General features: G+C 40.7%; 1 protein-coding gene across 13 annotated transcripts in view; it reads right to left on the bottom strand.

The window, feature by feature from the left end:
• FNBP1 (formin binding protein 1) overlaps positions 1 to 23320 on the bottom strand; it is a 103932-nt gene that overhangs the window by 44369 nt on the left and 36243 nt on the right. For all 13 annotated transcript variants that reach the window (XM_064468990.1, XM_064468987.1, XM_064468983.1 and 10 more), the window contains exons 3-6: positions 21884 to 21940; positions 19144 to 19291; positions 6673 to 6735; positions 5727 to 5831 (exon numbers count right to left, since the gene is read on the bottom strand). In XM_064468990.1, the coding sequence (XP_064325060.1) occupies positions 5727 to 5831; positions 6673 to 6735; positions 19144 to 19291; positions 21884 to 21940 (373 nt within the window). The remainder of the gene's footprint in view (positions 1 to 5726; positions 5832 to 6672; positions 6736 to 19143; positions 19292 to 21883; positions 21941 to 23320) is intronic.

The raw sequence follows: 23320 nt of genomic DNA, 5'->3' as shown, positions 1-23320 counted from the left end.
GCGCCTTTGTGAATTCACATCAGAGTATAAGAAAAGCAAAGCCTCTGGAACTATTCACTGCAATAAGTATTTGCCGTATTAATGTCACAAACACCATAGAACTCGTTCACCTTCTAACATTACCTTTGCACGGCACTACATTTTCCAAAATGCTGAGAAGTTCATTATACCAGCAGGTGCCTCGAGGTGGGCAGGAGAAGGACGTGCAACAAGCCCCATGGTCACAGGGCAGATGACTCAGCATCTCCTAAAAATTTAGGCCCATTAAGTAGTTATGGTCTGCAGAAGGCAGGCACCCGCAATCTCGGGTTATGCTGCAGAGTTTACTGCTGACAGTCTGAAATGACTAAAACCTCAGTGATGCACGATGCAACAACAGAGCACTGAGCTGGAGATGCTCCTCTATGGTTTGGCTGTGGGGTTTCAGCGATGCACACTGCATCCGGCTCTGCTGTGACCTGACTGCTGCTCCAACAAAGCATGCTGTAAGTGGTGTATGCAGGATGGTGCTGAAACACAGATCACAGATTTCTCCAGAGCCAAAGTGAAAATAGCTTGGTGCACCCTGCATTGTAAGGATGCGTACATTCTTAATTAAGAGATTTGCGTCCTGCAGCGCAGCAGCCTACAGGCTGGAAAAGCAGTTTACCACTTGACAGCAAAACTGCATTTGCACAGGCAGGAAGATCAGCTCATTGCAAGAATCCTTCTAAGTGGCAGTATTTCTACATCTATGTTCAGTAGGAGTTGCCAGTGATTCAGCTCGTGACTACGCAAGGCAATGCAAACGGACATGTCTTCTGTGGGGACCGACGGAGATACAGACTCTTTACACCGCATTGAAATTGATGGTGAGTGCCCAGGGAACATGGCATAAGGAAAGAGAAGATAAAATGAAACGTCAAGCATGAAACATCATTATCTCTCTGTAGTTATATTTACAGACTAGAAAATTAATGTTATTAATGATTATTGTGATTGTATTATAAGGTTTTATGCCTTTACGCTATTCTGGGACTCCAAAAATCTCTGATACAGTGGACATAACCTGATCTGAAAGCCACAGAGCACTGGGGAAAGCTCCTGGAGATTTAGATAAACTTGAGATTACTTCTACTTCCCTCAGTTTCTCCATTTAAAAAAAAACAAACAAAAACCCACACAAAAAAAGGCCGGTACATCTAAGACTCCTGTGCCAGAGTCAGCACAGGAATAGGACCATCAACTTTTTCATTTATGTTGTTTTTAGATATGACATAGGACTGGGCAGAGAAGAAAGGAAGGAATAGAATGATAATTCTGTAATAATAATTTTGGATACAAGTTTGGATAATTTTGGAGTAATTTTTATTACAGTCTGAGAAGTGACTTGCAATAAGCTCAAGCAGCCAAAAGCATGTAAGAAAGCAAATTCAGTAGGAAAACCCCACTGCCCCAAAAAGATGTCTGAATGTCAAGGATACAAATAAAATCTTTATACAAGCTCATCCTTTCTGAGTGCAGGCTGAAAACTTACTAAAGATGAGCCAGTCCAAAACCAGCAGCAAAACAAAATACCCACTCCGTGTTTTCAGCTGTGTCAGAAACTTCTTGACTTACCAGAGTTACGGTCAAATTTGCATTTTATGCCTTCTAAATTTACTACTACTAAACTACTGTCTAAATCCGCAACACATTTACATTAACCTCAAAACCACTCAAGGTTGAACCCTCCTAATATAATAGGAATAAAAATCAGAATAAGGTGATGAGCCCCTGCTTCAGGACAGCAGTTCTGGGAACTCACACACAGTTCATTTTTTTTACTGCTCCAAGCCGAATTTGTTTTCTGGCAAAATTATTACCTAGGATGCCAACATACCACTGTGCTACTCTTCAGCAAAGGGACAGATCCTGCCTGACACCGAGTACCTCAAACCACTGTCCTTCCCTGTCAACTGCTGTGCAAATCAAGAGGTGAAGCGTTCCCCCCTTCCCATGGTTGGCCTCAGCCACTTCCTCTTCAAAAACAGATTCTGAAAAGTCTACTTTGAAAATAAACCTTTAGAAAAGCCAGCCAATTTTTTTTTGTTTTTATTGCAAGAAGTCTGCAAAGGCACCACTGGGTACCACATTATCCCATAAAGATGTCAGCTTTTTAGTGACTGCAGCTCTAAAGAGAAGGAACAAACAATAGAGCGCTTCCTTATATGTACACCAGCTCTGCGCTGGTGACAGAGACTATTTCCCCAAATGGTCAAAAAACTGAAGCAGCTCCACTGTGGTTTTTGAAAGAGAACTGCTTTAAAGCACACATCCCACTGTGATCCAAATGAAGCAAAAGCTTACAGCGATACCTTGTAGGCTTCCCGGTATGAGCATCAGCATGTTGCACCATTTACTTTGTTTATAAGGATATTTTCACAGTACAGCTTTCTGCAACGCAGTAAACTTCCCACCCTGACTTTGCTAAACTGACCTGAGAAAACCTCTGTGCCAAACTACACTTCATGTTGACACTTCAGCATCTCTCTGCAAATGTCAGCTGCTGGTAATTTAGAGGCTCACTGCAAATGCAAGCAGGGAGCTCAGGGGCCCTAATCCACTCTCCTTTGATTCCTGTGTAAAGACCATGCCCATTGCAGAGACTGAACACAGACTTTTGCTCCATGTTTCTACCACCAAAAAAGGAGATGGGAGGCAACAAAGCTAAACACCCTGCTCTCTCTGAGATCAACTGCCAGACTGGCCAGCTGCAAAGATGATTGAGCCCATACTGGCCACAGAAGTGCTCAGAAGGCATGTGCCCCCTGCATATGGAACCTGAGCTGGGCCTATAGAAGGACTTTGGACCTAGGTGCAAGATACCCATACTGCACATCCAGCCCTGCCTCTAAGGACACACCTGAGGCTCTTCATGAAACAGTCCTGGAGAAACAAGGAGGAAAAACTCTTAATTTGTTTCTCTACCACTATTCTGGTTACTTAATCCCAGCAAACTGTAATACCCAGAGTTATCCCTTAAGGAAGGCCATGGTTAAGTGCTGGTAGCTAGCAGCTCTGTCACAGAGTTTCCAGCTGCAGTTTTCAAAGGCTACAATGACTAAAAGATTGAGAGATGCGAGCATTTCAGAGCCTCATACAGCTTAGCATTAAGTGCATTAAAGAACTGCAGCTATATATTCTTTTGATTGCATGCGTCACTGTGATCACTGCAGAACTTTAATTCCATTACCCTACAATGCATGATGCAAAATATAGCTCTAGTGTCTGCTCATATTTGCAGGTACAAGCTAAAGTAGCCAAGGTGTCAATCTCAAGCCGAAGAAATGAGGGCAACCGATCCCATTGCTTGAAGAGCACCTTGTTCCGCCAAAGTGAATAGCATTGGCTCTGAACACAGCCAAGTTGTCTGCTTTCCTGGCCAGACAGATTTCTGGGAGCTTTTGGGAGTAGGAGTGCAGCAGCCAAGCCATAAGGGGCAAGAGAAATCAGAACCGCTGCAATAGGAGGAGGAGGTAAAAGTCATCATATTGCTTCATTTGAAGTTGGGCAGTTTCTGCATCTCCCTGGAGCGAGTCGGCGAGAGCTGCCCCCAACAGCAGCGCTTGGTGAAACAATATCTTATTTTGCACTTGCGAGTTATGTAAGAGCGGTCCCAGTCACACGGGCAGAGGGAAGCGAAGAAAGGGCATTATTCACAGCCTGACATGGATGAACCCACTTTAACACATGCACTTGGAAAACACTGTTCTCTCTGTTCAGTAATATTATTTCACATTCCACTCGTTTTGATAACCTTTTCCTTCTCCATCTACCCCGCTGACTGACTGGAAAGTCAACCAATGCCATCTCCTGAGATTAGCCAACATGCATAACTGCAAAGGATTTTTTTTTTTTTCTTTCAAGATACCACTGAGACTCATTTTGCAATAAATTATTTACAAATGCATACAATAAAAAGCTAGAGGAATTTAGAGGGGAAGGCCCTCTGCTTCACTATACAGGGAAAGAGCATCGGGGTAGGAATTGCTTCCCAGAATTTACCCTAATGCTACGAGATTGATACACCACCAATACATAGCCTTTCACTCTGATCAGAAAAGGCCAGCCTTGGAAGGGCCGTAGGAGTAAGGAGTTTCAGCCCTCTATTTCAAATGTCATGTCTCTGTATCCCTTTGACATGGCCTCAGCTTTGAAAAAAATCTAGGGCAAGTCCTAATTTTATCTATGAAAAAAATGTATTCTCATATCACTTGATACAGATAAAGCAGAGATGATCCTCCTCTGTCAGAAAAAATCCACATGTGGTGTTACATCTTTAACAACCCCATACATGCATTCATCTGTAAAGTGCCCTGGCAAATCCAGAAGGCAACAAAGGATCAAATCTGCATGGTGAATTTACAACTAATAGCCAAGCAAAGTACAAGACCACAGAGGTATTTTCTTCCTTTGATATGCAATAGCACTTTGGGGAAATTTTCTCAGCTTCTTTTTCATTTACTGTCCTCATTTCTAATAGCATCCTTGATGCTATCTGCTACGCAACCGCCGTGATGCTCAGCATACCAGAAACATCTTAAGATCCCACAGATGTAAAGAAAAATTTGTATTTGATAGTCTCCCAGGATCAAATTAACTCAGAATAGAATGAAGCAGACCTCTTGAGGAGCAAAAGCTATGTTTTACAAGGGCTATCTTGGACTAGAAAAGAGCCCTTACCTATAATTCAGTTTCCTTTCTTGTCCCTGCAACAAAATGTTTGGTATATTTTAAACTTCAGCTTTTTTCCCCCCATTGCTTTTTTTGTTGCCCTTTCATTTAAAGAAACAAACCTTTTCAAGTGCTCTGGCTATTTTCTCCCTATATGAATCAAACTCAGGGAAGACATTGTAATACAGTGTTTCTGATCTACATTACTGCATCTTCTGAGCAGATGCATGACACCAAAAAGAGAAGCAATTTAAACACGCTTTCTCCCTCTCTATTCCTTCCTTAAGTTACAGGTATGTTACTGGACTTGGACATTTAAAACTTTAAGCATCCTTCTGCACATCCAATTCTAAATCAAACTAAAGAGAAAATATTTTAAGATGGATATGCTGAAACAGAAATGTATATTTAAAATTAAGGCTCAGTTCAAAAGTTTATCTGAATGGGGATATGAATGCATAAAAGACACAAATGACCCTGCAACCAGACTGCAACTGAGAAATAAAAATAAAAGCTATGTGCCATCTGAGACAAGCATGGATTCCGGGATTCTGCATTACATTAAAAGCTGTCTTGCCGTAAACCTAGGACCATGAACGACAATCTTAGTAATACTTCATTGTGACCAATGACATTGGGACACCTGCAAAGTGTTGCTCAAAGGGCAGGAAGTTTAGCTCTACCTGGATCACAGAGTGACCAACGTGTGCTAGCTGCAGGCACCCCTCAGGGAGCCCTCGCAAGCTTGACTGCCACAGAATGTGGGGTGTTAAACTGATTTTGCATAAGCTCATTTAGAGCTATGTCAGCTATGCTAAACTCAGATATCACCTTACTGAATAAAACTGACTGTATCTGTTTAGAATTTTTATGCAAAAATAGGTCTGTGCAGAAATCTCCCTATTTTAATTAGCCTACAGACTGACTTAAGCAAGCCATTAAGTCTCAGAGGGTTTATCCTATCCAAAGGATTGAGGAACTAAACCTATCACATTCATGTTTACAAACAGCCTCTCCAACCTCTGGCTTACCTTTTCAACATCTGCTTTTGTAACATTGATGTCAGCATCCATTTTCTCAAAATACTGCTGTGCTCGATCAGCTTCTTTGCAATCACGTTCAAACCGCCTTTTACTCTGGAAAGAAAAATAGAAGCCTTCATTAATGGGAAATAAACATGATATCAAAATCTACCTAAAATCAGTACATGCCCCTAAAATCTGACAGTTGTTACAGCAGATCAGTTTAGGACTCACTTGTTTACACTGGAATAATTACCATATTAAAGAACTTCAAAGAACCAAGTTACCAGAAAGACATTTTTTTGTTCCGTTCTTCAGGCTGCTTGATTCTACCAAGATCACTAGTATTTCAATTTTTTTTTCCTGTTAGCCTCTCTTCTGTTCCTGTAGGCCGAATCACTCCTTTCCAACACTTAACTCCCTCATTTTTATAATGGGCAACAAGGGAGTTACTAGAATTCATACATTTGCAGGTAGGACTTTTGGTTACTGATGTCCCCTTTCTTCATCCTCTCCACTGTTTACTGTCTCATTTTTCATTCATCACATGAACAACAATTCTAACGTATATACTTTTGCAAAACAGCACCTTACTCAAGAGATGGCCCCGTTCAACTTCTTCACACAGTATGAAGCTATTCGGCTTACAGTGGAATATCTGAACAGGGCCCTTAGGGGCTCCACATTTCCAGCGACACGTGGCACACTTTTCAAGTCATATCAAATGAAATGCTACTCATGATAGACACAGATCCCACAGAAAGCCAAATGTACTATTAAAACAGACTTTTTCATGTGTCTACCAGTGTATTTAATGCAGCGGAGTTTTAGAAATCCCATGTTTATAGCTTTTATCCATACCCCTTTCTTTTTACAAATATAATTTTTGGAACCATGTCTATGAAAACATTATAAAAATGACTTAAATGTCACATCTGAGGAAGTTTCCACTTACTGCTTCAAGTTGTTTCCAGCAAGTTTCAAGATGTTGTTGTGCCTTTCTGCCATCATGGAAGTGCTGTTTAGAAAAAGAAAGGAGAAAAATAAAACATTTTGAACAACAAAAGAAGAAACAATCAATTATGGTCAAGGAGTTCCAGAAAAAAAAAAACAGAAATTATTCTGACAGCTGTGTTCTGCAACACTGCTAAATTGAGCAGGTGTATGATGACTATCTAATGTCTCAGCAGGCTGCAGATGTATATTTGCATCAATTATAGTGGTTAGTTAGACTAAGGCTAATTAATCCCTTTAGCAATTCTACCTTGTATTGTTCGCTGTATCTCATAATTATTGGTTTTCCATACCACGAAATCTGAAGCACTTTTATGTGAAGAGTATTTCTTTGGTTACTGACTGAACACTAGCTCTAAATTAGAATTTCTCTCTACATGCAATTTACCAAGATGCCCTTGATTGGCACATTCTAACAACTGATGTTTGTCCTGATTTTCATTCAGGCTCAGCATAAAACCCTCTTCTTCCTAGTTATTGGCTGCGTGTGGGAGGCCAGCTGTTCATTTCTCTTGAGAGGTACTCAATTCTTTGGGTTCCTCCAGAAACCCTCCTCTCCCAGACAATGGGTGCGTGAGTGTGTGCACACACTAAGGTGCCACAGAAGTTTTAAATATGCGATGTCAGCCAAATTCTCAATGACAAGGAACTTCGTGACAGACTTTTTGGAGCAAGGCTCTTAATTGCCGTTGGTTTAAACAACCCTTCTCAATCCTTACACAATGCTCTTCTTCAGAGAATCTAATATCCTTTAGATGTTACCCCCTCTATCTTCCATATGCCTCACTTTTCCTCAGGATAAGCAATTTATTCAAGATGACTGCGTAAGTCAATGACTCAGCTCTAAATAGGAATGTTAGCACAGCCCCCAGCTAACTGCTAGAAGAGGTTACTCCCCTTACAAAACACCTTGTAAAATAAGTAATACAGCAAAATACAAACATGGGAGAGATGAGAGAAATGCCTTTCTGCTGTATTATTTACTGGCAATTAGGATGATTTTACTCAAATACAGATATGGTTTCATGTGGTAAACTTGAAAAACAAAGGTTTCATATTGCCAGATAATCCCACTGCTACTCACTAGAATTCATGCACTCTCAGGACCGGGCATAATAGACATTAGATATATCTTAAGCAACATGATATCAACAGTCTGTTAGGGCAGAAAAGCTCCAACTTTGGAACCGTAGCCTGCCACAAACTGCCAAAGTTAGAAAAAATGTGCCTGCAAGCACTTTATAATTGGCAGCTACTTGGTTTCCTGCATCTTCCACTAAAGCAACTGGTATTTTCCTTCTGTCAGAGAAGCAGGTTTCTGGAGTAAACGCGCTAGTGGCATTTCCTAGCTGCCTTTCTGGCCCCACCACACACACCAGTAAAAAGCCCTGAAACTACAATTCTCCGTCACGCCACGTCCAATAGACTTGTATTGCCTTAAAAATAACAACAGCCTGCAACTCGTCTGCAAGAACAGAAAGAACACCGCACTATTCTGAGTGTTCCGGATACTATTACCTGTAGCCCCAAACACCGGCCGTTTAAGGAAGGATGCTCACCTGTAGTTGGGCATAGGGGCACTCTATAGCTTTAATTTTCTGGATAGTGCTTATCTCTGCACAAAAATTCTCAAAGCGGAGAAGAGAGGCACCATGACAGTAATGCTTTCAATCCTGGGCACGTGCCGTGCTCAGCTCTTGAGTCTGCTCCTGCCTACTGCGGAGGGAGAGCGTGCAGCAGCTGGCCATCGAAGGGTCGGAGGGAGCGCAGCTGATGGCCTTGCACTACTGTGACTCGGGAGAGATGCCTTTTGCCATGAGCCTTGATGGGACTTGTGCAGTTCAGACCCCTGCCTACCACGCTAGGCTTCTCCAAAAACTCAGTCACCACTTTATGACATTAAAAAAACCCCAGACATAACTGTAAAACTGCTGGGGTGGTGGGGAAAGGCTCCAAGTTGATTTCGGTTCCTTTTGTAGATCCCCATTTCCTTTCAACTCTGCACGTGACAGATACTGCATCTTCCTTGCCAGGGGGCTTTGAAACACTCCTCATTTCAGACTCGGTTTTGTAATTAGAGTTTAGGAGAAAAGTCCCAAGGAACAATTGTAATTTAACACTACATTTTTCAACATTTTCCTAACGAGCATGGAATTTGTGAAAATCTTAACAGTGAGGCCGCAAGTAAAATTACTTGGCTGCCTTCATACTGCATTTCCTGCCTCCACCAGCCTTTGTCTGTGTGCTCCCCTCTGCCCTGGCTCCAACTTTGCTGGAGTCTAGGAAGGGACTTAATTTGGGAGCAGCTGGCCTGCATGAAACCTAATACTGTCAATGACCCATAAACCTTAGGAAAACAACATGCCAGGTTAATTTAACAGAACACAGTTGTATATAGGGGCTGAAGGATGAACTCAGAATCAAAAGCATATCAGATAACAGGCCTACCCTGAGCTCGTATTTTTAAACCGCTTTGTAGTTAATCAATAATGTAATTTTAATTTTCCACAAGCCATCCCTGTTATTTCCAAATTTGCCTTCTCTGTAAAATAAGCTCTATAAGCTGCTGGAAGTACATAAGAGAGAAGCAGTAAGCCTGAGCAGTACGGCTGCATCTTGTTCAGGTTTTACTACATTTTCCTGGGGCTTTCTGAGAAGCTCTTTTACAGAAGTGGAGCACTGAGATGTGAAATGGGCATTACTGAGGATGACCAAATAGTGAAACTGAGGAACCAATGTTGAGTGACAGTCTGATAAATACAGGTGTATCACATTTTGGAGACTTCAACACAATATTTCCTTTTTTAGTTCAACCATTTTCTAAATATATTTACAACCGATTTTTGTTGTGTTACCCCATATATACCCTTGTTATGAGAGATAAAGCTACATGTGATAACAGATGAAATATGTATTGAGAGCACTTTTGCTTTTGCAAATCTTTTGCCCTCAAAGGATGATTTTTGCCTTTCAAAAATTCATTTTTACATAAAGCAACTAAGCGGGACATTCCAAGTCTCTATATTTCTTCACTGCCTCCATTTCATAGGTAAGAAAATCAAGACAGTATGGTTTAGTGATCTGCTCAAAGTCATACAGGAAGCCTCCAGTTTCCTCAAACCCTGTACTATCTTCAACTTCTGCAAACTCATTTCCTTTACTTTACAATCTTCTTAAACAGCAAATGCCTTTTAGCTTGTGTGTCGTGTCCCCTCCACCCCCCAAAACTAGCAAAAATAAGATCAACTCTTCCTTGATAAGGCTTCAAGATACAAGTTCTAATTTAAAGAAAATTTTTTTAAATCGAATGAAATAATTTGTTGTTCTATACCTGATGATTCAGCAAATGGGAACATGACAAACGATTTAGCAAATCACATGGAAAACTACCATTCTTAATTAGTCACACACATTTCAGCAGCACACAGTGATGAATTTAGAGTAGTTGATACAATAGATCACTCCCCCCTACCCCCCCAAACTGAATGCCCAAACTAATGCACCCTAATCCGGCTTTCTATTTAAAAAACTCAGATTACAAGTGAGATACCGAATTAATGAATCACACTTCAAGCGTGCCAGTAAGACATTTGCAGCAGCAGTGTTGGTTGTTCACGTGCCATGATTTCCTCCAGACTTCTCAGCCATATCCACAGCATTTGAATCATTTAAAACACAGTAAAGCGAAAGTTTTGTTTTTATTAGTGTTCATCACTCCACCTCGCTAAATCACCTTTTAATCTATATTTTGGAGTCTTAGGCTAGCAATCACCATGCCAACTTTAAGATTTCCCTGAAAAATATTTTATCCAAGCGTTAGACCTACTAAGTAGCTTAAAACATAGCAGCATTGCCCAAAATCAAACCACACTGGGTACACAACCACGACTGTCCTTTTCTCCTGTGTGTCACAGCCCAACGCAGCCAGGCTGTCGCAGGGCGCTCCGAACAATCCATAACTGGCCCTGTCCTGACTGGATGTCTCCATCCATTCTACACTCACAGCATAAGACCCAATAATCTAGATTTTAGGTGATCTCCTGAGAGTTGTTAAGACTTGAGAGATTTTTCAACACAGTATTAAGTTGCTTATATGAAGACTGTGGATTAGATCAACCTTTTAAAAAGCATTCATTATATTCTAAAAACTCCCAGCTCAAGGGATACTCAGCTACAGCAAAAGAAGAACAGTTTTAGGAAGAGCAAGAACTCCACATCAAAACACACTGTATGCATGAGTTTTTTCCGGTTTAAATCCAAGTCATACCAGTCCATGTGCTCCCCTCATTACCATGCTGACTGGGTTTGTGACAGCTGGGGAGAAATCCTGGCTGCTGCGCAAAGACAAAACTCTCATTGACTTTTGTTAGGCTCAGATTTCACCCATGTTGATCAAAACGCTGGGAGCAGCGAGCAAGCAACCTACAATACAGCACCTGTTACTGCCAGCACTATTGCAATAAGTAGCAGTGGGGTATTTTTGCAAAACTACTTTGCTAAGCAGGAGCGTTTACATAGCCACCCAGCTCAGAGAGCAAACAACAGCTTGTTAGAGGATGCCTCTTATCTTCTTACTGACATTTTGAGAGGAGCAGTAGAAAAGCAAGGTGTAGTTAAAAGCATTTTAGGACCACTAGGCTGGTTATGCTGTATTGAAAACTAACCGTGACACATTTTAGAAAGGCTGTAACAAGGCAGCCTTATTTTTGTTAAGGAAGTAAACGGCAATTGATTGCATGGTTAAACTTAAGATTTGCACATCTACAGTCCGTTTATATTAGAAATAGTCATAAAAATAATCTTAGTTAATTTATATGCATAGCAGATGGATCATTTGACAACATCCTATTTAAGAACTTTCAAAGAGATACGCAACAAGGCTGCTTCATTCTCTTTTCTGTTTTCTAGATAATGTAACACACTGAAAATAGTTACCTTTGACACACTCAGCTCGTATTGATAGTCAATATAAACACGGCCCTAGCAATGTAGTACTTCCTCCTCCAATTCAAGCTCTATCTCCATTTTTGTTACAAGTGATTCCTGAAATAATGGCCAGTGATTACGCATACCAGAGATGGAAATTAGAGAACATTATTTTTTCCTCAATTTTCTCAGCTCAATTTGCAAAAAGCCTTGTCAAATGTTTTTCTTTTCCTGGCTGCAAAGACAGGAAACAGTCTCCTCAAAAGAAATCTTTGTTTCCAAGAATAGCAACATGCTCTTGAGGTCTTATCGCTCTCATTTGTAATAAGAGTAACATAAGACAGTCCTGGGAACATTGACATGAAACACATGACAATCTTCAAACACGTTCATCAGAGCTAATTCTTAATATTGTGACGTAACCCTGTTCTCCTTTGCAACCTTCCACGTGAACGTTACTCCTAACAGGTACCTATCAACTAGGTCAACCCTGAAACAGGTTATATGTATATCTGTTCAAGGTTGATGTTAATTTGACTTGAATTGTCTCCTCCTGAGTGGTGCATTCCAAAGGAATTCCAGTTACAGACCACTAAGACCAAAGTTTCTCAGGCTTCAGAAAAAGACCAGATCAGCTGCACAAGACAACCAGAACTAGCTGCTCATGCCTGCTGGGAGATGTGACAACAGAATGATGGGGATTAGCGCAAACCTAAAAGACACTGTGGCAGTAATATTTATGGTAACTTGCCATTTTGTGCTACATGTGACAGATTAAGTCATTATATTGGGAATTGTAACTCAGAACTAAGTAACTTCTGAGGCCCAGAGACAACTGTGCATCGTGCTCCTCTCTCAGCAGAGCAGCACTGCACTGCTATAGCTTAGCAGGACAACTCCATGGGAGCAAAGCTACAGGGATCCTTGAGAGCACTCTGCTACAGTGGCCAACTCTTGAGCAGTCCTGCTGAACCACCTGGCTTCAGGGCAGCAGGCCAGAAGGCCCTGGATTCAGTGAGCACAAACACAAGTATGACAGGCTGTTTGGAGATCACGTACCCTACACTCAAATCCATCCCTGGGGCTAATCATGTCCTTAAAAGCCCAGCTGTGCCAAAGTGCTCTATGAGAGCAAACCTATGGGCTTTTCAAAGGGTCATCCAACATTACTACTACAAACTAAGGTATGAAGAAAAGATGTTTGCATTTTTAAATCCTTCAATGATAATAAAGGAGCATGCTACTCTAGCTTCTACCTCTTCTAGTTCCCAGTCTTGTCATAAAGATTCTCATCCACTGATCCACAACCAAGAGGTGCCATCTCCACAGAACGTCTCCTCCTCCATAGAAACAGCCTGTGACAGTGCTGTACAACTCTTGCAGCAATAAGACAACTAGAAGATGTACAGGTTGATGCCTCAACAGGCAAAGAAATTCTTCTCATTTCTTTAAATAACTGCAAGCTTTTAGCTGTTTCCATATAGCCTTCACGTATATGCATACTCACACACGAGTGTTAAGACTTGCATCAGATATATAAAATATTGAGTGTTAACTAAAATGCCAACTAAACAAGCCCACGTTTACCATGTACCTCAGGCATTTGCACACAGGTAAGCTATGCTCTACTAGTATGGTCTCATTTTGATCTTTCATTTTTGTCTGATCTCTGCCGCTGTCTGGACAGAGTGCAAAGGCGAAAATACATATGTGGCCAATGCTCCACCTCTCTCGCTGTCAGATGTTTCAGTCATGCACTGAGCAGGAAATGTTACTCTCGATAGAGGACGTCTCATCTTGTCCCTTTCACAGGCTGCTGCTTTGCAGTGCAATATTCAGGCTAACTCACAGCAAAGGTAACTACATTTGTTTGTAACCATATTTTGTCTCCCAATCAGAATCCTTCAGGTATTAAGCAGAAGAAAATTTATTTATTTGAACTATTATTTCATTTTCAATGTACCCATTGAAAACTGGGAAGAGCAGGATATTAAGTCCTGTGGTCTCAACTTTAACCCTGCTAAATAAATCCATAGTTCACCTTTCAGCTGGACGGGTTATTATTATTAGTTTCCCCACACAAAAATTTTTTAAATTTCTGTAATAAGCACTTGCTTTTTCCATCCCAGAACAGTCCTTCACAGGACGATTAGATGATACATACAAATATTTAACACAGTTTCATTAAATTTGTGCCATAGTTTGGGGAAAACCAACAAACACTCAATAAGAATATACAGAATTTACTATGATCTTTCCTAAACTATTTTCTTCATTCTTTCATTTCTTATAGCTACTACTGTACCACTGGAGTGTTAAATTTAACTTAATGAAATACAGCTGAAATATCTCGTAAGAAAGAAGATGGATATGTAGAGTTGGATCATTGTACAGTGTATTTATTGAGCACAACAAAATCTCTCATAAATGCCCAGTTTTATTTCTGTTCATAAATAGCTCCTGCAAAGCTTCCACCTGGCAACATAACTATTTTTTAATTTTTATACCCTTAGATTAAAATGAAATATTTCCAACTCCATTCATGGGGCACTAAGCTGGGAGTGGGTTAGTCACGGAACAAGAGGTGGGGAAAGCTCAGTTGAATCTTGTCAAGCTGAAGCTTGATAAATAATTTCCTTTCACCGCCTCTCTCTTCCTCTTCCCACTACCCGTTTTGCCAGTAGTTTGTCATTTCTGGAAGGCAGCGTCTCTTTGTACCTCTGCAGCACAAAGCACAGCTGTGCTCCAAACACACGGAGACCTGAGGCACATCCAATATGCAACACGGAAAAATCCATTGTGCACTTGTCGTATTCTGCCATCCCCTCTCACGCTTGCATAGTGCATTACTCCGTGAGAAATCCTGTTGAAAACCACAGGACTATTTGCAGAACAGAGCTCTATTCAGAATGAACGAACGTGGCAGAATTCCTCCAATTATTTACTTTTCATCAGCACCTGAGAGTCTACAAGAAACAGAAAGTTCTCTGACACGTACACCCCCTGTATGAATACACATAGGTAGGGCGCACACACTCCACCGTAAAGAACCAGACCATTTTTACCCTCACAGTACCCATAAGGATGCATTCATTCCCCACTACCCTTCTACCCCAACACAAAATGGAACGTATTGACATCAGGTAAATTCTCTCCCAACCACAGAATCCCAGTGCTGCACCAGTTCAGTCTGCAGCAAAGCTCTTGGCTTGTACTTGACTTTGATGCTTGATTGTATGGAGCCAGCCTAGCCCCAAGGGGAGGTGGAGGTGGAGGTGAAAGCAGCAGCAGTAATAAGAGGAATAGTTCATGACTCCCAAATTAATTTTTAGCAGAGCTGACATGAGCAACGGCTACACAGAGGAGCTGCTGCCAGAGGAGACTGAGTCAGGCCTAGTTTGTGACCACAGATCTAAATCAGAATTGTCCCAGGAATTAGTTCTTGAAGTTCTACCCAGACAAACTACAATATTGAGGATTTTCCTCAGCCACAGTTGAGAGAACACCTAAACCAAGCTATCTCCTGTGAAGCTTTAAAAAGGAAATTCTCAATGCTTGGGCCACACAGGCTGCATGTTTGCTCAGAAGTTGTCTTCGGTGTCACCCAAAAAGATGGTAGCAAAAACGCCCAGTGTCTAGATTTTAAGTTTTTTTTTGTTCAGTTGGTTTTTTAAGGACAAAGCACACTGAGTAATTCGGCATTTGACAGGCACAGCAATGTGGAGAAGTAGATCCCCTCACCCAAGCAATCAAAATGCAGATTATCTTTCTCTCATAAAATAACTGGTCTGCTTAGGAGCTACTATCACAGCCAACAACAGTCACAATAGGTGGGAGTAGAACTCTTGAGTACATCTCCAACCTGGAAATGCGTTACCTGTTAATGCTCGTGAAGTCAAGTCCAAGCACCCCTTCTGACATTACTGGGATCATCTTTTCTTTTGTCACAGACAAGCAAGATTAAGACCCAATTTTGTAATGCTGCAGGACCCCCAGCTCCAACTTGATACCTTCCACAGCTACGCAAAGTAAGGTTTTGGTGAAACTGAGGTGGCACAAAGAATGACTGTGGAAGCAAGTTCTTTCCCTGAACCACTCTGAGAGGCAATCCCCAACTCATTGGTGTGGCTTGGTGGTGGTGGTCTTCATACAGTGATGGGAAATTCAGTTGCATGCATCTGGCCACAGTAACCTCAAAAGGAAGGTAGATGAGGCACGACCTCCACATGTAGCATAGAACCGTAATTTCAGCTTTGAAGCAGCTAGCAAAATCCTGGGTGAAGACAATTACTCACATGACAGCATGACACACTAAGAAGAAGCTGACGCAAGGAACTGTACTATAAAGAGTTTCACTTCACTAGACAGCTGGGAAGAACTGAAACAGCACAATGAGTTCTACCTCTCACATGCACAACCACTGTCTGTGAAAAGCATGCAGGGCGTAAGCCTAACTTCAGTGACTGTGAGGGCAAAACAACTCATCTGGTACAGTGACAACGTCACCGAGGACTATCCTGTGGAAGAGGAATACGTAGTACGATAATAAAGTTTAACGCACTGATTGACCTTCATTGCTAAAGATGTTCAACTTTCACAAAAAGGTTCCTTCTGATATATAAATATATATAAAATATATATAAATAATATTCTCCTGATATTCTTTGCCTGATATTTCTTAGCACTTTCTAATGATCAAAAACCATCGTGCAAAGCAGCACATGATCTGTAAAAAACAAAGGTAACCCATAACTCTCCTGAGCTCCAAATCAGTCCACGGGAAAGAGAAGGTTATCTGTCTTTCAAACAGTGCCAAACCACTGTGAATTTGCAAATCATCCCGCTTGTCCAACCTCCAGGCTGCCCTGCCTGTTTCTGATTAGCTGCTTCTTCCCATATTTTCACCATTTGCAACTATCGTACATGGAAAAACATGACACAGGCAGCCATCAAGAACACCTTTCACAGTAGCCTAACAAATACAACATACATTAAAATTGCACGCCAAATGAATTTTACCTAGCATAAAACCAACATAAGGCTTTATATACTATCAGGGTCTCTGCTGCTTACAGGCTATGGGCTGGTACTTGTCAAGGAAGAACAAAGAAGTGTGATTTATTATTGTGTGACCCCAATCATCTGCTGGTGTAATTCCACTTCAATCAATAGAGCTAAATGAGCATAAAACCAGGGTAATGCAGGCATGCATCAGATCCCACGTGTTTAAAGATCACTACCCACATCCCCCATGGCTATTAAATGCACAATTCCTATTACTTATCAAAGGGGTTTCCTTTGGAAACAGAAGCTCTTGTCTGATACATTTGCCTGACCACTTTCTGCTATACCTGAGTCCATCTTTCACACATTTAACCCCTGTGTATCCTTTCCATCTTCCAGGTGGGAAATTACAACAAGAGTAAGGGTGCTTATCTATCTCAATCATACTGACATCACTGGAAATTTGTACCATTTTACTAACAGTGAATGACCTAATCCAAATGATACAAGACTCTGGACAAGAACGTGGGTCTCCCAATTCCTACGTGTGGCCCTAGCCCCAAAAGCGATCATCTTTTCTTACAGCTTATAGCAACTTGGTGCACTTGGCAGTGTTAGTTTAATGGCTGGACTCAATGATCTTAAGGGTCTTTCTGAATCTAAATGATTCTATGAACTTGTAGCATGACAGCTGACGATGTATCAAGCAGTGAGCATGAGAACTCTGCCAGCAAAATTTCTGAAAATACCAAGCCATTCTTCAATTCTTACCATAAGAGGTTTTGCCAAAGCATCAGCCCTCTGTGATATTTACACAACAGCCATCTTCCCCTCCTGCAGATCCCAGCATGATTGATGCATTTGTGTTTTACGGTATGAAGTGAGAGAAACTCTGTATGAAAAAATGCCTGAAGGCGGAAGCAGTTTCCTTTTCAACACCATTTGCTCATTTATGAAAAATCTACAGGACTCAGACAAGGATTCATAATTCATACAGTTTATATTCATGGTACAAGAACAAAACAACCAACCATGACTGACAACTGTTTTCTGTTAAAGGCTTAAGAGTTCTCAGCTGTTCCCATGCTGTTATCACTCAACCAACATTAAAATAATTTAAAAATAATTTTCCTGTCATTCATCCCTTACTTACATGAGCCATACTTACTAAACCCTACAAACAAACTAAAAAAGCAATACAATTACAACTCACATTCTTTACAAGAAAGGTAGCAAGTCCTCTTTCATTGGACTTAAAATGTCTGATAGATATTCCAATCAATTTACATGCCCATATAGTTGAAAAACTAGATTAAAAGCATCAGAAGTGACAGAAAAACGCCATACTTGAAAGCTTTTCTTGCTTTGCTATTGTACAACGTCCATGCTGAATAAAAGGTCACAGAAATGGCTGAGAAAACATTCTCATCACAGCTATATGTAAAACATCCTTCCATGTTGCTGCCAAAATACTACGTCCCTGAAAGATTACACACCATTCTGCAAATTAAAGGTATGCCTGTTGATAGACTTACCATCCTAATAATATACTTGGGAAAAGATGGTAATTTCCAGGACTCTGATCCTGCACAGCACTTCAATACATACTTAACTCTCAGTGAGACTATTTATAAATGTGTAAGTTTTGCTGGACTAAGCAAGAGTACTTTTGCACTTCCCATATTGGACCAACAGTTCGGAAATGAAATATAGTACCCTGATGCTCCCCTGCCTTGCTGCACTTTGCTTTGTCATTTTATACCTGTTATGAGTATTTGTAACAATAATGCTTAGAATCACTACTTTATGCCTGTTCATCCCAGGGGTAAAAGGGTTCAAGGCAAGGAAGAAAAATCTCATCCCAAATGTATGCCTTTCAGAGCTGGTGACACGCAAATTAATCAGCTTTGAACATACTGTAGCAGGCACATAGGTCCCTAAATTACTAGCTAAAATAGAGTACTAACATAAAGCTCCTAATTCTACCAGTTTTGATGGATAACAGGTTCAAAAACAGATTTCCACCATCATAAAACAAGACAGACCCCATATTTCTCATTAGAATTATTTTTTAGAAAGTTCTGTTGACAAGTTCTGGCTGAAGAGCGGGAAAATGTGAACCAAGATCCTAATAATTCTTTCAGTCAGCCTCAGTAATAGTTTCTCTGTTTATTTCAGGCTTTACAGTGCTGCTGGACTCTTCCCTAAAGCTTTTGGCTAACAGAGCCTTAAGCACAGATGGGTCTCTGACCTTATTTAGCAGGGATTCTCCTGAAGGCACTGCTGTCTGATTTTGTAACATTTTATTCAAATGGTTCAGTGACTTGGCCAGGGCATGTAACCCACTTTTTTAATGCTTGGTTTGTTAGCAAAGTTCATATTTATTTATTAACTACAAATAAATTTTACATTGAACTGCCCTAACACTAATTATCTGTCTTAAATAGCAATTAATTGTGAATAATAAAAAATTATCAATTACCGATTTCCTCTCTTGTTTCAGCTCCTGCACATAGCGTGTTAACTCTCCAGTGATAAGAGAGGTCATGTTCTCTGAAATGACCTCATGCTGTCCGGCATAGTCGTTCATTTCATTTAAAGTGGCTAGGAAGGCTCTAGTTGATGTGTACCTGCAAGGACAAAAAGGCATTCTGCTTTTAGTCCCTTTCTTTTCAGAAAGACGCACTGCAAAGGGAGGTTGTATCCTTCACAAGCATTTAGTATTGCTACATGAGACTGAATATGGATTAGCACAGATTCACTCAAAGGAGTTTCTCAAAAGAAAACCTATCCCACACACTGACAGTTGTCTGATAAATTAATCTCAATTTAGACAGTTTGACACTGGCTCTTAAAATATTACAGTTTTAAAGTGCCAGGTTTTTCATCAGCACAGCTCTGAGACATCACTATTCTAATCTCTATTCAAACATTTCTCATTATATTCTTTCAAGTCCTGCAATTCAGTGGACAGAGTCATCAGTGTACTCTACCTGGCAAAATCCTGCCTAAGCAACCAACTTTTTGGCTAGCATAGTGCAGAAAAGAAAAATTTTCTTAGTGTTAACTGAATTTAAATCAGCTATAAAATTTTCAAAAAGGTAGTGAGTTTATTAACCAGCTGTTCATTATCAACCATAGTTTTTAGTACCTTCCAACACAAGGTTTATTTTTTTTGTAAATAACCTGCTATACAACATTCCATGTATTATTAAAAGGAAGAAACAAACATCTGTGCACACAATTTCAAAACAGCAGATTATGTCACTAGCATATTCAGCACAGAGCCAACAGAGCTGCATTTAAATACCCCAGCTGGCTGTGCTGGTCATCTGGAAAACAGCAGCTTTGAAGCACTACACTTGTACATACTAGGAAAACTATTAATATTAAATGGTAGCAGTCTGCACTGGTAACATCACCTAAAACGTGAAAAAGCAAAGCAAACGGGGAGATTTAGAGGAAACAGAGGGGAGTGGTACAAGTAGGAATGAAAAAAGGCATCAGAGAATACATCATAAAAAGAAACTAAAAAAAAAAAAAAAAAAGACTAAAAATATAGTCCGGTACAAGCAGCCACACTGACAGTCAAGAATTGGTGCCTCAAGAGAAATCCCAGTTGCAGAAGGCAGGGAATAAAAGCCACAGAACTACAGACCAACAGTAAGTTTGAAAACAGATAATTTTTAGACAGGCTTTCCAAAGCAGTGTCCAAGGCACCCAAAGGTCGCATGACAAATCCCCAGACATCGTTTAGAGATTTGAGGAAAGTAGTCTGAGGTGAACACTGTATTTAAAAGGGCAAAGGATACACAGGATTTTCTGTGCCACATCACATGAATCATTTAACTCCAATATCCTTTTCCAGCAATGAAAGATGTGTCAAAAAAAGGTTGCAGTAAACTCAAAATACCCATTTATGGTATAGCTACCCAAAGGCAGATTTCTTCCTAATCCTGGGTACAGACCAAAACAGCTGATGTACTGGTAACTTAAGCTCCCTTGTGTAAATATCAATATCTCAGGAAACAATAGCATAAATAACTGAGTCCCAAACAACGTTAATAAAATAAATTAAGAAGAAAATGAAAAGGCTGTTATCTTTGTTAATACGAGCCACTAGAGTAGCTGTATACAGCAGCCTGGAGGTCTGACTCAAAAATCTAAATCAATATAATCATACAGTTGGACCCATACCCAAGCTCATTTGAAGTGTTTCAAATTTCAAGGTCAAGGGTTTGAGTCTGCTGCTGGGCTCTCCAGAGGCAGAGCAGCCTCCTGCAATACAAGGCTGCAGGGTCAGACCCTGCCATGCTTTTGTTCAAAACTGATGCATTACAAAACGCTGGCGTTGAGAAACTTCAGAGTCAAGAGTGCTCTAAGGAAAAGGTCTCGCTCTGGCTTATAGCCTGTGTGTCAGAAAGCTTCTCCTCTAGAAGGTTCTCTAAGAATATCTGTAACCTCATCAAGAGCAGGAATGTTCTTAACAACATGTGGTCTATCATCACCTGTACCCATGTCCACAGTGTCACTCAGCGAAGGAGCTGTGCTGTGACGCTGCAGTCGCTATCTGCGAGCACTACGTTAGTCCCCTGCCACCAGGGAGATACAGTCTGAATAGGTGAATCAACAGCAGACAGCTGAGGCCACGCAACACCCTTCAACAGCAGCAAGTCACACGTCAATCCACCCAAGGATAGCAGAGTACAAACTACATCCTTCACCTTAATCTTCAAGAATCACTGGTTCCTCTGTGGTGTTATAACTTTATCCATTTAGTAAGTTACTATTTTGTCTTGTCAGACCATTGGAGTAATTTAATACTGATGCAGACTGCTTACGTTTCATGCTAAAATTAACAGCTGTTTCTGTTCCTTCTGTAAGTAGTTACGGGTTTGGTCATTCGCTTCAAAGACCCAGGATCCTACAGTCTGGCTTAACGTCTTGAAGGTACATAAAAAAAAAAAAGAAGAAAACCAACCCCAAACCAGGCATCCAGAAGCCATAACATATAAAGGGAATTGAGTAGTTACAAACCAAATCCAAACTTAGAAAATCCACTCCTTAGTATCTACAATATAAGCTTGTTTTCACATCCGTGATTTCTATACTCTTACACTTGACTTCAAAGTCTTTGGTTTACAAGCCAAATCCTAGCTGGTAACCCAAACGTTTCCCCTTCCTCCACCAAAACATGCTCACTCAGTGGATCATGAACATACCTGTATTCTTCCTCTTCTTTGGAGTTCTTTTTGGGTTGGTATTTCTTTGAAAGATTCCTAAAATTAAAAATACATACATATAAAATTAATTTTTAAATCTCCTTTAAATTAACTGGATAATCTTTGCATGTGCACACATTCTGTGGGGCTTCCGTTTTTATTTGCAGTGACTAGACACCTTTGCAGAAGTACGATTGCAGTTAGGCTTTGATTGCATTGTAGTAGCACTCAAAGAACAGCCTGTACAGTGCCTCTGTCTCTGTAACTGCAATAAAGTAGCAGAGCCTGAACCCAATAAGTTCATAAATTAAGGCCATGAAGTCAATACACCTGGTTCTGCTGATGCACAAGTCTCCTTCACCTGATCTAAAGGAGACACCCTTTTACAGTAAAAATACTGGTCCTTAGACACACAGACATGCTTTACAAACTCCATAGGTGCTACTCCATATCCAAAGGTCAGCCAGCTCATTGAAGTGTGATTTGCTGCAGAAGACGATGCTCACGGACAGGCAAATTCACCTGCCTTCAGCTCCTGCTTCCAAGGAAGAGAAAAACCTTCATAAAGCTGTGGGAAGCTGTGCTGAGATGACAGAAGAGGGATCATTTTATGATTATCAACTGATGCTGGGAGAAATGTGAAATTTGATCGTTCCAATTAGCACAGATGATGCTCTTCAAGTGACCATTATCTTGAATAAGAAATTTGAACATAACTGTTAGCGAATTTAACAGTTAGTCTGTAGCTTTCATTGTCCTGAAAGTGCTGGCTGCAAGTCCCCAGCCAAGTTCATTAAGGGTTTAATGAACACATGCTGTCCACCTGACACTGAACACACCTTGCTGATCCTTAAAGCAATGCCTTACGATGCATATTGCACTGTTGCACAAAACACCACCATGCATCTTTTAAACGATGCAAACCAGAGAGCTGACAAATCTTACTTAGCACTTTTAAGACCTTTTCAATGTTGCAGTACTGGGATCTCCTCTGTTCTAAACTCAGCCCTATTACTACATGCCTTCCTGCGGCCTGTGTTACTACTGTGAGATGGAAGCCATTTGGTTTAGCTTTACAAGGTTGTTTCAGCAATTAAGATTAACATACAAGTGGTATTGATTGAATCATTGTCCAAAGGACTACCAAATTTCATTGACCTATCTGTGCCAAACTCTTTGGAGAGCTACCAGAACACATCCAGTTGAAAAGAAACTGCTTCTTCAGGGGTGTAATCCTTCCTCTCTTGCATGCTGCTTTTACTGCTAACTGGGAGGCAGCAGGGCCTCATCTCACATTTCTTATTCTTTTTGTTCTCCTCAAGGAATTAAGAGGCATCTGCCCAAACAGAGTAGTAGCCAGAACCCTGGCAGATTTGCAGACAAATGTGTGTTTCTCAAAATGTAAGTATCCCTACTGGAAGGGATCCAAATGAGCAT

The sequence above is a fragment of the Phalacrocorax carbo genome, chromosome 18 (assembly GCF_963921805.1).
Source record: "Phalacrocorax carbo chromosome 18, bPhaCar2.1, whole genome shotgun sequence".
NCBI classification, from domain to species: domain Eukaryota; kingdom Metazoa; phylum Chordata; class Aves; order Suliformes; family Phalacrocoracidae; genus Phalacrocorax; species Phalacrocorax carbo.
Note: the sequence above shows the minus strand (reverse complement) of the source record. Positions and strands in the feature narration are given on the sequence as shown.